We start from the raw sequence: 16,934 nt of genomic DNA, 5'->3' as shown, positions 1-16,934 counted from the left end.
GTGAAAAAGGAAGTGGAGGTTGCTGCCTTTGCCACCCACGCAGATGCTTGGTGAGCTTTGCAAAATGCTAGTTCGGATTTCTTATCTTCCGCCCTAAGGGCATCAGAGACATCTGCTGGTAGCTTAGCAGCTGAGAATAGTGGGGCCAGGGATTCATCCACTTTAGGCACCTCCAATATATCAGTTAAATTTGGGGCCATATCTACTAGCTTGCGTTCAGCTCCGGCCTGGGAACATTGTGTGGCCGGGGATTCCCATTGTCCCTGAATATTTTTAAGGAATAAAGGGGGACGGGATTTGCTGACAACGAATTACTAGTTCCGAGAATAGCAGATTCGTGTCCTAGGTAGTGGAAGTTTCTGGGATGGGAATAGGGTCAGAAGTGATCTTACCTGCTGCACATACTCTGCGAAATAACGATGGAAAAAGCAAAGCATTAAAGAGCTCTGCCATGGGATGAGAATCTTGTGGAGGCTCCTCACAATCCGACCACTAGTCTGCAGTGCAGTCATAGTCAGAGGAGCTGGAAGAGTCGGATCCTGGTGAATGGGAGGGCGAGATAGCATTAGGGTGGTCAAGCAGTGTGGGTCGTGTTGAGACGATTGGCACTGATGAAGATTTTGGCAGGGATGAAGGTTGTTGATGACCCGACGAGGCCATCGCTTGAAGGACTGCCTGCAATATCATGGCCTGCAGCTGATCAGCAAAGGAGGGATTCTGTGAAGAGTGAAGCCCTGCTGCAGTCAGGGAGAAGGTCGCTGTCGGTTCCGTGGAGGGGCCCAGTGGCTCGAGTTCCTCCCCAAAGAGGGGTGGACCTCCCTGACCAAAGGTCTGTACTGAACCTGCTGAAGCTCTTGCTCCGGGAACCACGCCCGTGTTGAAGGAAGTGATTGCAAGTCCATTGCGGGAGCTGCAAGCAGGGGAAGTGGTGATTTGTGCCCTTCCCCAGCTGACATTCGTTGAGCCCGAGAGAATTGCTTCTCTAGGGCCCGGTGCGAGCGATCGGCCTGCTTGTCAGCTGACGTGCTTGAGCTCTTGCCAGATTTAGACTTAGTTTTGGCCTTTACCTTAGCCACGGCTTCTTGACCAGGAGATCTGCGACTGGGTTGGTTGATAGCCACAGAAGCCTGTGGCACAGTGTTGTCTGCCATGTTGAATCGAGAAGGGTTCCTCATGCGGCACTGGAACGATCTCGATCTGCAAGAGATGTCAGTTACCCACCGTGATGGGACTGACTTGCACATGGATCAGCGTGGTCCAGCCCACTGACCAAGCAGGACTCACGCTGGGCGCATCAAGGCGCTCATCACCAGGGGAAGAGGCAAAGTTAATGTGTCCGTAATGCACAGTCCTGTGGTCCGTGTGGTGACGAGATCTCACGTGTCTCACTTTAGTGGCGATGGTCAGGTTCTAGTGAGCAACCACTAGATGCAGAGTGGCAGAAGGCTAAGGTGAAGGAGTGCTAAGTGGCAAAGGCCTGCACAAAGTTTATGTGCAGTGTAGGATTGGTACTGAGAGCTGCCAAATATAGTGCAAGCAGAGAGTAGCAGAAGGGTCCACTGAATTTAGGTTGTGAAAATAAATTCTGAGTGAGATTGGAAGCTGTCAACTGTACATTGGTCTAAATTAGAAGAAGTGAGGCCCAGCCACTGTGTGAGGTGATCAAAATGGCAGACACATTAGCGGGAAGGGAGCAGTTGGTGAGGGAATACCAAATAGAGCTAGCAGCTGTAAAGTGAGGAAGGCAGCTCTGACCGACCAATATTGCTGGCGGCCGTATAATGGGCGCTATGAGCAAAGGACTAAACCTCCTCCAAGGTGTCAATCCCAGCCAACGTTCGCCTCATGGTGTGCCAAAATGGCGGCTGCGCAGCTGAAAACGGGAAAGGGCAAACCTTTGAAGCCTGAGGAGCAAGAGCTTGAAATGGCTAACGTCTGCTCCGAAAAAGCTAGGAGACGTGCAGAGAGCAGTCTCCCCCTCCTTCTGATCTCTGTAGCTTGCACAGTGAAATTGAACTATCTGTGCTGAACAGCTCAGAGGCGCGGCAACCGCAGCGTCTTCCAGCAGCGGCGGAAAGTCTGGAGCCGAAATCGGTTAAAAGAGTCAGATCCGTTGATGCTGAGGTAAACAGCAGCAAGATGTTAAGCCTCGCACTGAAAACTGGCTCTTCTACCTGTGACCGAGTTGTTGTTAATGGCCCCTGAAGCATCTGACAGCTTAACAGCCACCAAAATGGCGGCTGTAGCTCAAACGTTTGGAGCTGGCAGCTAAGGGAGGCTTCAGGGGACAGAAGCCAGAGCTGAATAGAAGCTAAATAGCTTCTGGCTGTCTTGTCAAGTAAATCCTTAACAGATTCCTAAAAGTCTGAAAAATTTTTGGTAGAACAGTGTTCTCAAAATGGAAGCTGCAGTTCAATGTGGGGCTGACACTTAAGGGGGGGGGTTTCAGATGGTAGAAACCTAGGGATTTTAAGAGAAAAGTTGGGGAAGATTTAGCGCAAGAAAATATTATTTATTCTTGGTTCCAATATAGGCAACTAGTAGATAAATGGAAGGTGGATTGTAAATTGGGTTTTCTTAGAGAAGATGGAAATCTTATTAAGCAAGTCAAGGATCAAAGACAAACCCATATCAAGAGAATCTATGGGGTATTAGTTGAAATGGACTCAGAAACGGAATTAATTAAAGACTGCATGATTAGATGGGCGCAGAATTTTGGTGTCCCAGTCTCATTGGATATCTGGGAAACCATTTGGGTGAGAAATGTCAAATTTACACAAGCACAGAACCTTAGGGAGAATTTTTATAAAATGTTTTATAGATGGCACCTTGATCCACAAAAAATGTCTCTTATGTACCCTGACGTACAACCCAAATGTTGGAGATGTGGTTATACGGATGCTTCTTATTATCATATTTGGTGGTCATGCAGAGAGATAAAAGCATTTTGGATCAAAATATGGTGGAATATCCAGAGAATTTTTAGAAGGAGGGTAAAATTTACTCCGCAATTATTTTTGTTGGGCATTGTTACAGATTGTGATACAAAGGAGGTTGTATTGATGTTAAATTTGATTACAGCCGCCAGGCTGTTAGTAGGACAATACTGGAAGAAGGAATCTTTGCCTACATTGCAGGAATGGTTTCTTAAAGTAGCTTATCTGGCGGAAATGGCAAAGATTTCGGCTTTCTTAAAGCAACAAACGCAAGAGAAGTTTCTTGCCGTTTGGGATAAATGGATAAAATTTATACAATTTAGATTGGGTATTAAAAAATATCACACAGCTTTTTCATAAGTTTTATTTTCATATATAGAGAATGTTATATATAGATACTTTTTTTATATATATAAATATAAATTTTTTAATTTAATTTTTTATTTTTATTTGTTAATTTTTAACTAAGCCTATATTCTGCTCTGGGAAGCTCAGGGGGGGGAAGGGAGGGTGTTTGTGAGGGGTGGGGGATGGGGTTTTTTTTTATATGTGATGTTTAGTTTTTTTTGTATATGTTGTTTTTTGTTTTGTATTATTTTTGTCTTTTTGTAAAATTTATAAAACTTTCAATAAAACGTATTTGCAGTGACAAAAAAGAGAAAAGTTGAACAGAAGCTGTGTGACTATTTTTTTCTTTCCCTTAAAAGAAGAATCCACTAAGGGGTTATAAGGAAAAATATTTCCCCTGAATCAAACCTGTCAGAAGTCAGAATTTGGGAGTCAAAATTGTCACGTCCTCATGGGCAAACAGACTAAGTTGAAACTGGGAGGTACCAGGCAAGGATGGGCGTGACACCTTTGACTGATTGGGCAGGAGGACTGAAATAATCCATTGGTGGATTCTTCATCCATCATGCTGGAGAAGATACCATTCCTGTAATGAGATGGGTCTTCCAGTAAGCCAAATTAAGGAGTGGACCTCTTGGTTGTAAAATGCCTATGAGTCAATTCACTTAGTGATCAAACCATACATAAGGCTTGCAATCTTGAACCATCTGAGATAGTTTAAGGAATTTAATATGAGATCAAATTGAAGGAATTACTGTGTCAAATAGGAAAATAACTAGCTTGTTACAGGGAGGTTTGATGGAGAAAACAGGATATCTGTGACAGCAGTCAAACCTAAACGATGTTGACAGTGTGTTAGAAAGATGATTGGAGCAATGTCTCTGGTAGTGTTAGAAATTAATTTTGAGGCAGAACAAGATTGAATAAGGTAAGAAAAAGACTATGAGATATTTTGATTAGATTATTAGCAACCATCCTTAGGATTGTAACTTCACAATTTAAAGTTTAGAGTTGCAAGGTATGAGATACTGCAACAATGCAGTATTTAATCTTGGCTTATTTTAGTCTTTATTGTTACCGTAGAGATTATTGTTAACCCTGATAGCCTTGGAAACCTGTAGTTAGGCACAAAGGAGGCTCACTGATATTTCTAATCTGTCAAAAACAAGCTTACCTTAACTACCCATAGCATTCAGGTATTTAACAAAATGTATCATTTATTATTTTTAATCATGAAGTCTATGAGAACTCTTTATCAACTATTACACTTACCAGAAAAAAGAAAACAGAAGCCAAAGGTGGTTACAGCACCTTCAATCAAGTACAAATTATATAGAAATATGACACTCTGAAAGAAACATCCTTAGTTTTCATTAAACAGGAGAAATATTACAATTTAATGCCAGGTTAAAGCAGAAAATATATTCCAATGGAGGCAGATATGTATTTTCCAATATATCTGAAAAATGGGGGAATTGGGGAAATGACACCCACTTAGTAAGGAATTTGTCTCTAGGAATGTCTTAGTAGATGCATTGTCTTCTTCCAAGTGGGTGAAATATGGCAGAACCATCTGAAGCGCCTGAATACATTAACTGTTCAACCACACAATCTGAAGAGATTTTCTGAAAACAACACCCAATCTCTCTGAAAGCTCAAGTTTTATGTCCTTGAAATTTAAGAGCCAAGAAATCCCTGATGCAAAAAATTAAGAACATCTACAACAGACAGACAGTCACCAAATCCTATCACCAGAATTAGTACAGGCAGTGTATTAACCTATGAAAAATTCAAAGTAAAACTATCTTTCTGCATGCAAATCTTCTTTCTCCAGCACTTGCCCAGTTTAAAGCAAGGTTTGCACTTTGCAGAATCAATTTCTAGCAGATCTCAGAGCCTCATTTTCCTGTCAACTTCAGACAGACGTGGCAAATTCATTTCTCATCCAGTCTCCATACAGATGCATAAGATACAGACCTGCAAACTGATTAATCCCTAAACATTGCCAACAAGTATCAAAAGATGGGCAACAACTTATTATCATTAACTCATCTTGCACAAATGAGAATTACACAGCACAACTCCCCAGTCACATTCTTCATTCTCACTGTTTACTGATCTTATATATTAACACACTGTGGATACATGTAATAAGCTGCATCCAACTTCTAAACCAATATTTTCATGCCCAGGAAATTTCTAAATGGCACTGTCCAACTTCAATGGCAAGATCTTCCATTTTGGGGTGCATGATCAAGGAGCTACCTCCATTTCTTTTGATCTAAAAGTATCACCTGCTTTTGGTTTTTTGTCTTCATATTTAGAGACTTTCAGTGCACAGGTCTAATACACTTATTTAGCAGGTTAATCCTTCAACATTCTTCCAAAATGATTTTTTAAAATTTTACTTCATTTTTGGTAATTTCATCATTACTATGATTCACCTAATAATTGTGTGATTCACATGACTAACCACATGATTCATTTAACAACTGCAGTGAATTGCTTAACAACCATGGCAAAAATATTTTTTTTTTATTACTGAGTCATCAGAACTGGCAAGGAAATAGAAGGGAAGGTTTAGGGGAAAGGAGAAAAAAAGGAGGACATGGATTTGATATTCTGCCCGCAAACATTTCTGAAACAATTTTAAAAAATGACTCATCATCAGTAAAATGCACCTTATTAAGTAATCTAAATGCTTTATGTAAGAAGTTTAGATCAAATCAACATACAAATTGTAGCACAGATTCATGATCAGCCTTTGATATTCTACAGCTTGAGGCAAGCAACATTGCTCCTCATTATGCCATATGCCAAGGCAATGGATTCCAACGCCAATAATGTAATACCCACAACATGATCAGAAGGCAATAGACTATGAGGGTGAAGGTTCGTACTCCGAGCTTGTGGACTGGTTTCTAAACATTTCATTACCAGCTAGGTAACATCTTCAGCGTCATTTTTAATACCTTAATACCATATAAAACGCCGCTGAAGATGCTACCTAGCCTAGTAATGAAATGTTCAGAAACCAACCCACAAGCTCAGAGAACGAATCTTCACCCTCATCCTACGCCCAAGCTACAGATATTCGCCACTATTGCAACAGACTATCTTAAGGGATGCAGAAAAACTTAATGTATATACACAAGTATATATGTACACTTGTATACATATATGTTTTTTTTTAATAACTCATTTGTTCCCATCTGCTCCCAGGCTTCTATAACTTGAGGTTTTTACTTCACCTAATCATGCAAACAAATATGCAAAAGGATCTGTTTGCAGATCTCAAGAAAATTTTAAAAATCAGGCGTTCATTTCAATTTATCTATAGCATTTGTAGCTGGATTGAAATTTCAGTAGGGGGAAAGCCATCATAAATAGTCGGGAGTTGGAAGTTGTTTTCTTCTGCTAGAAGATAAGCTGCAACTTCAGAAAAAAAAATGGACATAGAAAAAAGAAAGAAGTGAAAGAAACTTGTGAAAATAGCATGAATGTAATGAGGCAAGATTAATATTCCCACAAAATAGAGGGATATAAGAAGGATGCAATAGAAGCTAGTTGGAACAGATTGAAAAACGTAATGTTTCAAAATGCCAAAGAAGCATAATTCTTGGTGGAATGATGAAATCAAAGAAGCTATGGATGGGGGGGAGGGGAAAGATTGATCTAAGAAGGACCTTGTACAATGTAAATGGAGAGAAAATACAGCTGCAAAAAGAGGTAGCCAAAAAGGATAAAAATAGTTAACTTCAAATTAGTGATTTTGGTGGAGATAAAACAGCTCGGAAGTGAGTGAAAAGGGCTAAATATGGAATCTTGATAAAAAATACAAAATGTTGGAAAGAATACTTTGGAGATCTGTAATGGAATCATAGCAATACATCAACGAGTAGAATCAATATTAATGCCATAAATGCTAGTGATCAAGAAAAATGACGAAAGTCACAAACCTAATAATACTAAAAAAACGATAAGGTTACAATTGTAGGTGATGTAACTGGGGAATTATGGATATAGTTTGCTGATGAGAATGGTTGCTATTATTGTTCCCCTACATATTGGGAAAAGTGGGAATCGGGAAGGCAAGGCAAGAACCAACGATTTGTACATCCCAGAGAATTTGTTAATTTAAAAATGAAAGGAATGTCTCCTGTCTTCAAGGCCAGGAAAATCATAGCCAACAGTTAGTTAACTTGAAATGGTATGATGAAAATGCTTAGGATTCAAACCCTGGGGTTGACATATGTATTTAGAGATAATCCTATGATACCTGTATTTAGCTATTGGCAGCTCTTGTTAATAACTTCTCTCTTAACTTCTTTTCTTTAACACTTAATTGAGTCTGTGAAGCTGCTGCAGCAAAGTTACTGAATGTGAGGTTGAGTTTCTGGAGAAGATAAATTTATTGGCAGGTCATCTCATCTACCTCTCAGGTTTCCTCTTTGGGGAAGGCTAGGATTCAGAAATCCCCCTGAAACATACTACCAGCGCATTGCTGGGATGGTATGCCTATGAGAAGGGGAGGGACTACCACTTCAGATAGGACAGTGGTTCTCAATCTTCCTAATGCCGCGATCCTTTAATACAGTTCCTCATGTTGTGGTGACCCCCAACCCTAAGGGCTCTCCAAGTGCACACTAATGCCGCCCACTCACCCGCTGTACCCGGGGCTCAGCGCGCCTCGCCTGTCCTCGCCTCACTTCCGAAGGTCGCTGGCCTGCCTGGCTCCAGCTGGCCGGGGAGGGAGGGCATGAACGCCACTCTGCCGACTCCGCCCAGCCTGGTTGAAGAAGCGCCCAGGCGGGGAGAGGGAGGGAGGGAGGGAGAGAGAGAGAGAGAGAGAGAGAGAGAGAGAGAGAGCCAAGAGGGCGACAGCGCCGGCAGAGCTTAATTCAGCCTCCTCCGCGGAAAGGGCCATGAAGCAGCGCAGCCTCCCTTAGGAGATGCTTGATGGAAACAAATCCAGCGCTGCAACGGCCCCCAGCTCGAAGCCGTGTGGAGACATTTAGAGGAGCGGTGTCTCGGTTCCTAAGACCATCGGAAATATGTGTTTTCCGATGGTCTTAGGCGACCCCTGTGAAAAGGTCGTTCGATCCCCAAAGGGGTCGCGACCCACAGGTTGAGAACCGCTGAGGTAGGAGGTCTGAAGATAGGGAGGCCAGTGGGTTGGGAATAACCCATCTCTAACGAAATAGTGACTCTCAAGAACTTTGAGGAAACTCTATTCATAAGCTTTATTAACTCTTGCAGGTTAGGCCTCAGTGGCTTGGCAAAGGAAAGCTGCTATATTCCAGAGTTATAAAACATACTAGTATAATAACCTTCAGCTAACAATATATCCCTTAAAAAAGCAAATAAAGGTCAACCTTCACCCTGGGACTATTTCAGCTGTTTTTAATAGTTACCAAAAGAAAGCATTTTAGAAAGCTCTAATATAGAAATGGAACAGGAGGAGAGAAAATTCCTCCCTTATGAAAGACAGGTGAAACTCTGCCAAGAGCTTATCTGCCTAGAGAGGAAAAATAGTAAAGAAGTAAAACAGAGCAACGGCAACTTCCTATTAACACCATATTATAGGCCCGTGGTGGCGAACCTATGGCACGCGTGCCACAGGCGGCACGCGGAGCCGTCTCTGGTGGCATGCGAGCCATTGCTGGGCCGAGCTGTGCCCTCCTCCTCTCCACGCATGCACAGCTCTCTGCACATGCGCAGTCTGGGAATAGGCGAGAGACTATAAAAGGAGCAATTTTCGATGGAAGCAGCATTTGCTACAGACAGCGAGCAAGCACGAGTCGGAATGGACAGCAAACGAGCGAGCAAGTGAGCACGAGTTGACAGCTCGGTGGCCACACCCACTCAGTGGCCACGCCCACCCAGCACCCAGCAATGCATAAGTGGGTTTTGGGTTGCAGTTTGGGCACTCGGTCTCTAAAAGGTTCGCCACCACTGTTATAGGCTGTGATCAGTGCTATAACTCTTCATTTTTGCAACAATATTCAAAAGAGCAATTCAAAAAAAATATATGGAGCATGACTCTCAGGAATAAAATTGCCTTTTACAAATATGCATGTCAAATTTCAGGACATTTAATATCAAGTTTCATTCCTGATAGCGATGCCATTTATTTCCACTACTCTATGTACATCAGCTATTCTGAATAAGCTTTTCTCAGAATCCATTTTTTTCCCCAAGAGTACTTACAGACTTTATTGTTGGCAATGTTGACTTATAAAAGGCCTATTATTCCTTCAAAAAGGCATTGTATTGTTGGAATGTTAGAACACTAGCACAATAAAATAAGAATTAGCCAGATTTTTTTGTAATTAAAAATATGCTTACAATATTGTCTAAGGGCTTACTTCCTAATTGTTGCTCTATTTGACACTTAAAAGTATTTCATTTCTCACATTTTTTGCAACTTAAGTAAACCAGATTTGTTCCCTTTATAATATAATCAAGGCGCTAGTTAAGTTAGGAAGTCCAAGCTGTGCACCATAAGCCAAAATAAACACCAAAACACCATAAGGAAACTAGTTATTTGTAGCCAAAATATGATTATCTATAGTTTAGCAGAGCACCATCCTTTGTGGAGGAAAATTGATTAACATTTTGACTTTAATGCAAATTTTGATTATAACACTTCCAATTTTTACAGAGCTGAGGAAATTCAAGATAGCGTCTATGTTAGCAGCCCAATCCTTCAAAGAGCTAAGCATTCCTAAAACCACTCATATCAATGGACTTAGATATCCAAGTAGGACTGAATATTTCTACAGGGGTTTCTATAAAGCTACTAATGCTGCAGAAAAATCTTATATTTAATGCATGTGCTGAAAAAGGACATTCACACAATGGCTGAACTGCTCTTGGATGAGCTTTGTCACAGTAAAACACAGTTTCACCAGGCACGTTGAGAATTTTTCACTATAGGAAATGTACATGTATGCTAAAATTGACTTTAATGGGGCCTGTCAGCCTCATAATAAACTTGAGACATATTTTCTGGAGCCATAATACCACAGGCTTAATCATGTGGACTGAATCAGTGGGCTGCATTTCTAACAAAAAATTAATATAATAGCCACATGGGTTTATCGGAGAAATGTTATGAATCAGTTAAGGATTTTAAACCACTGTACCAAAAATATTACAATGCAAAATTCAAGTCCCAAACTCTTTAATTGGATCTTATTTGTAAGTCTGTTTGGGAAAAAGTTTTGAAATAAGCATTGGTGCTGAACTCTAAATTAAAGAAAACTGCATCCTTACCTCCAGCTCAAATATTTTAGTTAAAAGAACTATTTTCAGTGAAATCAGATTCTGCAGAGAACTAGTCAGCACCTTGCTTTGTACAGTAGAAGAAGCTTCCTTTTCTCACAAAGTGGAACAAACAGGATGTTTAAGAACAGTTCTGAGAATTCATACTATGGTATGAAGCCCTACAGCACCTTATAGAATTAACACCAAAAAATGATGTCCTTATCATTATGGGGGATTGGAATGCTAAGGTAGGAAGCCAAAAGATAACTGGAATAACAGGCAAGTTTGGCCTTGGAGTACAAAATGAAGCAGGGCACAGGTGATAGAATTTTGTCAAGAGAATACGATGGTCATAACAAACACTCTTTTCCAACAACCCAAGAGACGGCTCTACACATGGACATCACCAGACGGTCAACATAGAAATCAGATTGACTATGTGCTCTGCAGCCAAAGATGGAGAAGCTCTATACAGTCAGTAAAAACAAGACCAGGAGCTGACTGTGGCTCAGCTCATGAGCTTCTCGTTGCAAAATTTAGGCTTAAATTAAAAAAAGTAGGGAAAAGCACTAGGCCACTCAGGTATGAATTAAATCATATTCCTAATGAATATACAGTAGAGGTGACAAATAGATTTAAGGAATTAGATCTGATAGACAGAGTGCCTGAAGAACTATGGATGGAAGTTCGCAACACTGTACAAGAGGCAGCAATTAAAACCATCCCAAAGAAAAAGAAATGCAAGAAAGCAAAATGGCTGTCTGAGGAAGCTTTGCAAATAGCTGAGGAAAGAAGGGAAGCGAAAGGCAAAGGAGAAAGAGAAAGATACACACAATTGAATGCAGAATTCCAGAGAATAGCTAGAAGAGATAAGAATGCCTTCTTAAATGAACAGTGCAAAGAAATAGAAGAAAACAACAGAATAGGGAGGACCAGAGATCTCTTCAAGAAAATTGGAGATATGAAGGGAACGTTTCATGCAAAGATGGGCATGATAAAGGACCAAAATGGCAGGGACATAACAGAGGCAGAAGAGATTAAGAAGAGATGGCAAAACTACACAGAAGAACTATACAAGAATGAGCTTAACATCCCAGATAACCACAATGAGATGGTCACTGACCTCGAACAAGACATCCTAGAATGTGAAGTGAAATGGGCCTTAGAAAATCTGAGCAACAACAAAGCTAGTGGAGGTGACAGTATTCCAGCTGAGCTATTCAAAATCTTAAAAGACAATGCAGTAAAAGTGCTACATTCAATTTGCCAGCAAATCTGGAAAACTCAACAGTGGCCACAGGATTGGAAAAGGTCAGTTTACATTCCAATTCCAAAGAAAGGCAATGTCAAAGAATGTTCAAACTATCACACCATTGCACTCATTTCACATGCTAGTAAAGTTATGCTTAAAATCCTACAAGCTAGGCTCCAACAGTATGTGGATCGAGAACTACCAGAAGTACAGGCAGGATTTCGAAGAGGCAGAGGAAATAGAGATCAAATTGCCAACATATGCTGGATCATGGAGAAAGCTAGGGAGTTCCAGAAAAACATCTACTTCTGCTTCATTGACTATGCTAAAGCCTTTGATTGTGTGGATCACAACAAACTGTGGCAAGTTCTTAAAGAGATGGGAATACCAGACCATCTTATTTGTCTCTTGAAAAACCTATATGTGGGTCAAGAAGCAACAGTGAGAACTGGACACGGAACCACTGATTGGTTCAAAATTGGAAAAGGAGTCCGGAAAGGCTGTATACTGTCGCCCTGCCTATTTAACTTATATGCAGAGCACATCATGAGAAAGGCAGGGCTAGATGAAACAAAAGTTGGAATTAAGATTGCCCGGAGAAATATCAACAACCTAAGATATGCAGATGATACCACGCTAATGGCAGAAAGTGAAGAGGAACTAAAGAGCCTCTTGATGCGGGTGAAGAAGGAGAGTACAAAAGTTGGCTTGAAACTCAACATTAAGAAAACCAAAATCATGGCATCCGGCCCTCTCAATTCCTGGCAAAAAGATGGGGAAGAAATGGAGGTAGTGACAGATTTTATTTTTCTGGGCTCCAAAATCACCTCAGATGGGGACTGCAGCCAAGAAATTAAAAGACGCTTGCTCCTGGGGAGGAAAGCTATGGCAAATCTAGACAGCATACTAAAAAGCAGAGACATTACCCTGCCAACAAAAGTGCGTATAGTCCAGGCCATGGTTTTCCCAGTTGCAATGTATGGCTGTGAAAGTTGGACCATAAGAAAGGCTGAGCGCAAAAGAATTGAGGCCTTTGAACTATGGTGCTGGAGAAGACTCCTGCGAGGCCCTTGGACTGCAAGGCGTTCAAACCGGTCAGTCCTAGAAGAGATCAACCCCGACTGCTCTTTAGAAGGCCAGATACTGAAGTTGAAACTCAAATACTTTGGCCACCTAATGAGAAGGAAGGACTCACTGGAGAAGGGCCTAATGCTGGGAAAGATTGAGGGCAATAGAAGAAGGGGACGACAGAGAATGAGATGGCTGGATGGAGTCACTGAAGCAGTAGGTGTGAACTTAAATGGACTCCAGAAGATGGTAGAGGACAGAAGACCTGGAGGAACATTGTCCATGGGGTCGCGATGGGTCGGGCACGACTTCGCAATTAACAACAACAACTTATTCAACTGGAAAAAAGGGAGGAATTTTGTGGAAAAGAACACATGTACCCAGAATATAGCAAAAAGCAAGTTCTCTGACATTCTTATAGTTAGCCTAATATTTCCTCTATGGTTTAATACCTATGAAATAACTAAAATTTCACCTGTGGAATTCTTGGGAATTTGTTAAAGTGTAAAAGCTTTTATAAGTAAACTCACTGAAGAATCAGTGTCAGATGAAGCAATGATTTTTTTGTGAAAATTCATGGAAATTCATGGGCAACCTCTCATATCTTAAGCATGTACAACAGTAAGATGCTCTGTACTCATGCCCTAATCTGAGAAAATACATTTGTCCATGATTATATTACATAGCTAGCTAGCTATTCCTCAAATCAGATCAGGCCACTCAAGAGTGTATTGGGGGAAGGTCAGGTAGCCATTGCTTTTTTTGACTCAAATCACCCTATAAAAAAGCAGGATAAAATCTAATAATAATCAGTAACACTGGAATAATAATACTGTCAGATTGGTATAAACATAACGTAATTCATGCAGAAGTTATATTGAACAATTTAAAATACTACAGAAATACAATAATTAAGTATCCTGCCCATGTGGTAAGTTGTAGAGCAAGGGTGTCAAACTGGCGGCCCGAGGGTTGGATGCGTCACGCAGAGGCCACGCCCACTCCAGTTCTGCAAAGGCAAAAAAGTCATGTGATGCAATGGAGTTTGACACCCATGCTCTAGAGCCAGAAAATAAAAACAAATCAATCCAGTCCATCACACACAGGATCAATTCTGAAGAAGAGTCAAAAATATGCTCACTCAAGAAAAGAAGGAAAGTAGAGGAGAGGAGAGAAGACAGATATAAAGTTTGTCCAAGAGACTGAATTTTAAAAAAAAAACTGATTCGGCTACAAGATAGGTTTCTGCCTTTTTTTTTCCTGTGAAAAAAAGCAGAAGACACATTGAAAGCCCACTTGGTAGAATGAAACCAGGCATCTGAGACTAGGGTCATGCAGCTAATTACTCAGGACAAGCCAGATAACTTAGACTGTATTTCATTAGGCAAAGATTTCAGGAATTCTTTTCTGACCAAAGAAATAAGAGAATTCTCTGGGCCAGGTCTTGACTTTTTTTCTTCCCCACTGGAATGGTAAAAGAAATATGTTTTGGCCAAAGTCAGAAATACACAGAGTGTGATAAATTGCATTCTTAGCTTCTGGCAGATACCAGCTATCTAGTTTGTGGGGCTGCCAAGAGCCTGTTGTGATAACATATTAAAACAAAGAAAATCTACAGCATTCTGAGAAAAATGCACAAAGCTAATGGGTATTTGATATGATGATTCTCTATCCACAAGCCTAACAAAAGCAGAGTAATTATTCTCCAATTGCCTATTGTCCCACTGGAGAAGAGATGATACAATCATCAGCAGAAGAGGCAACAGTGATGCTCAGGTATCAGCAGCTCATTTGAACCGAAGACACTCCTTACCATTTCCTGGTGCACTCAACCATCAGTTCCTGGTAAGAGGCCACAAACTGGAACTTGGATGCATGTTTCCCAACACGCTGCAGTCTTTTCCATACTGAAGCCATGTTGCAGAAGAATCAGCACACTTGAAGGCTCAACAGGAATAGGAAGGTTTAAGCTGAGCAAGGCAGTATAACTGTTTATGCTGAACGATGTGCACAGATGTCTAACAAAAATGGACAAGTAAGAGGCTAAAAAGCTGCTCAGGATTCATAGTTTGGATATTCCTTTCCCAGGGTAAATCCTGTCTTAAGTGAATGGCACATTATTGGCTGGGAGCATCATGATTTGGAACAACAAAGAAAGCAACTGTAGAAAAGTCCCTTATGAAGTCGTCATGTCTCTTCATAGGTTCCAGTGAGTGTCAGATCATGAAACTAGAAAAGAAAAGAGAATTGCAGTTCTATAAGCAATGTTTTATGCCCTTTACATTGCAATCACGCCCCCTCCCTTTCCAAACCCTGAAAGAAGGAAAAAATGCAGAAGCAATTTCAAGAATGTTAGCCACCAGTCAGTCTGGAAATAAACCAAACCAATCAGTTTTTTTAATCAGCATTCTCATCTTCCAAAACAGCATTATATTCTCTCTCTCTCTTACACACACACACACACACACACACACACACACACACACACCACAAATAGATATTTAAAGAAGGTCAGGACCACTCTCCAGCATCTTTGGGAAACAATGCTGGATTAAGGCAATGCCAGCAGAACACCCAAAGGGAGATGTGAGAAGTTCTTTGTCTCCATGCTGATGACAAAAAGGTGTAACAGTTGTCTCCTCCCCAGCCATTCTTCCTAGGGGAATTCGTACATAATGGAGAAATGAGGGTAAGGATGCTCTTGCAGTGTTTATATTGGATCTGTGTACAAGAGGGTAGATGTAAGGGTGTTTGCTGAGTTTCAGCTGCTTAGGGGAGTAATTACCTTTTCATTTTGTAGGGTACAATTCTTATGCCACAATACTTTCTTTCCAGCTAAGAACATGAGAGTTGGGAGGGGGAGAGAAGAACAATTTTTATTATTTTAGTTTCGTGGCTTCTGGCTGAAGAAAGAGTGGGCAAAGGGTGGAGAGAAGGGGGTAATGATAGGACCAGTGAACGTGGAAAGAGATGCACTGGAGGGGGCAGAGTTCTTCCTCCAAAGATTTCTCCTGCTTGCCAGAGCATTCCCTTGCTCTTTCAAGAGTCTTCGCCTTCATTATTTCCGCCTGTCTGGCTTGTTCACCAACACAGACACCTTTTCCATTCTTCTTTCAATGGTCTATTACTCATTCTCTGACCCTCGTGCTCAGCACTGGCTCTGGGCTGGTTCAGAGCACCAAAGCCTTTTGATCTGGGGACAGAGAAGAAGGGGAGGGGAGTGTTGAGAGCTACACAAGACATACCCCCCCCCAAATCTGGGAATCGTTAGGGCAGAGAAAACAAGGTGAAATCACCAAGCAGCCATTCAGACGTCTCGCCGCCGCCTTTTCTCGTTCTTACCTTTCTCCTGCTGTACGCACATTTAATCCTAGTAAGGCTGGGTCTGCTGCTGTCACACACGCCATCCAATACTAGCTCTGCCTATTACAGCTGCAGCAGCCGCAGATCCATTCCGGTTACCCGGGGGATCAACACTGCAGATCCGGGGAGCCTCAATCCAAGCCCAAGGTTTCCCTTCTCAAGCCTCCAGCCAGAAGGCGGTGGCAGCGCCACTGATCGTCCGAAGGTCCCAGCACCAGTTCGCATTCCACAGTCACTACCTTCCTGCAGCCAGAGGTGCGCGCCTCACAGCAACTTCGCCCAGCGGCGCAACCAAACCCACGGCTCAGAGCACGCCATTGGTAAGGGATCGGAGTCCTCTCCAAGCAAGCGCGTCCATTGGCCGCAGGGTTATGTCAATCATTCCACCAGGCAGGGACTGAGCGGGCGGGGGAACTCAAGCCCTCCTTGCAGCAGGGGTGGGATGAAAAGCGAGAAAAATAAACGATGGGTTCGTTCGTCTTGCCTCGGAGCTGTTTTACTATTGGCTTTCAGAATTCTGAAGAGGCGGGTTGTTTATACCGAACCGAGTCATAATTGGGCAAAAGGGGTATCCGTTTGAGAAAAGTTGCAAGGTTCTGGATCGGGGAAATAAGTAACTGCGGCTTGGTCGATCATTCGGAAAGAAGACTTACTTGTCTCCGAGCTCAGAAGACTTAGGCTTTGACGCTGACCTACGT

At 41.8% G+C, this 16,934-nt stretch overlaps 1 protein-coding gene across 7 annotated transcripts in view; it reads right to left on the bottom strand.

Annotated features, from left to right (window-relative positions):
* The window catches only part of EHBP1 (EH domain binding protein 1), a 305,392-nt gene extending 288,875 nt beyond the window's left edge, over positions 1 to 16,517 (bottom strand). For 4 of the 7 annotated variants that reach the window (XM_039342996.1, XM_039342991.1, XM_039342994.1 and 1 more), the window contains exons 1-2: positions 16,216 to 16,517; positions 14,687 to 15,102 (exon numbers count right to left, since the gene is read on the bottom strand). Coding sequence is in view for 6 of the 7 variants with exons in the window: in XM_039342991.1 (XP_039198925.1) it covers positions 14,687 to 14,790 (104 nt within the window). In the remaining variant the exon portion in view is untranslated. Of the gene's footprint in view, positions 1 to 14,686; positions 15,103 to 15,658; positions 16,067 to 16,215 lie in introns of those variants that run through there. The other 3 variants (XM_039342990.1, XM_039342995.1, XM_039342992.1) reach the window with 2 other exon arrangements.
* Between the last annotated feature and the right edge of the window lie 417 nt (positions 16,518 to 16,934).

The sequence above is a fragment of the Crotalus tigris genome, unplaced genomic scaffold (assembly GCF_016545835.1).
Source record: "Crotalus tigris isolate CLP2741 ecotype Arizona unplaced genomic scaffold, ASM1654583v1 scf7180000017831.1706817, whole genome shotgun sequence".
Taxonomy (NCBI): domain Eukaryota; kingdom Metazoa; phylum Chordata; class Lepidosauria; order Squamata; family Viperidae; genus Crotalus; species Crotalus tigris.
The sequence above is the reverse complement of the archived record's forward strand: the minus strand, read 5'-3'. Positions and strand labels throughout refer to the sequence as shown.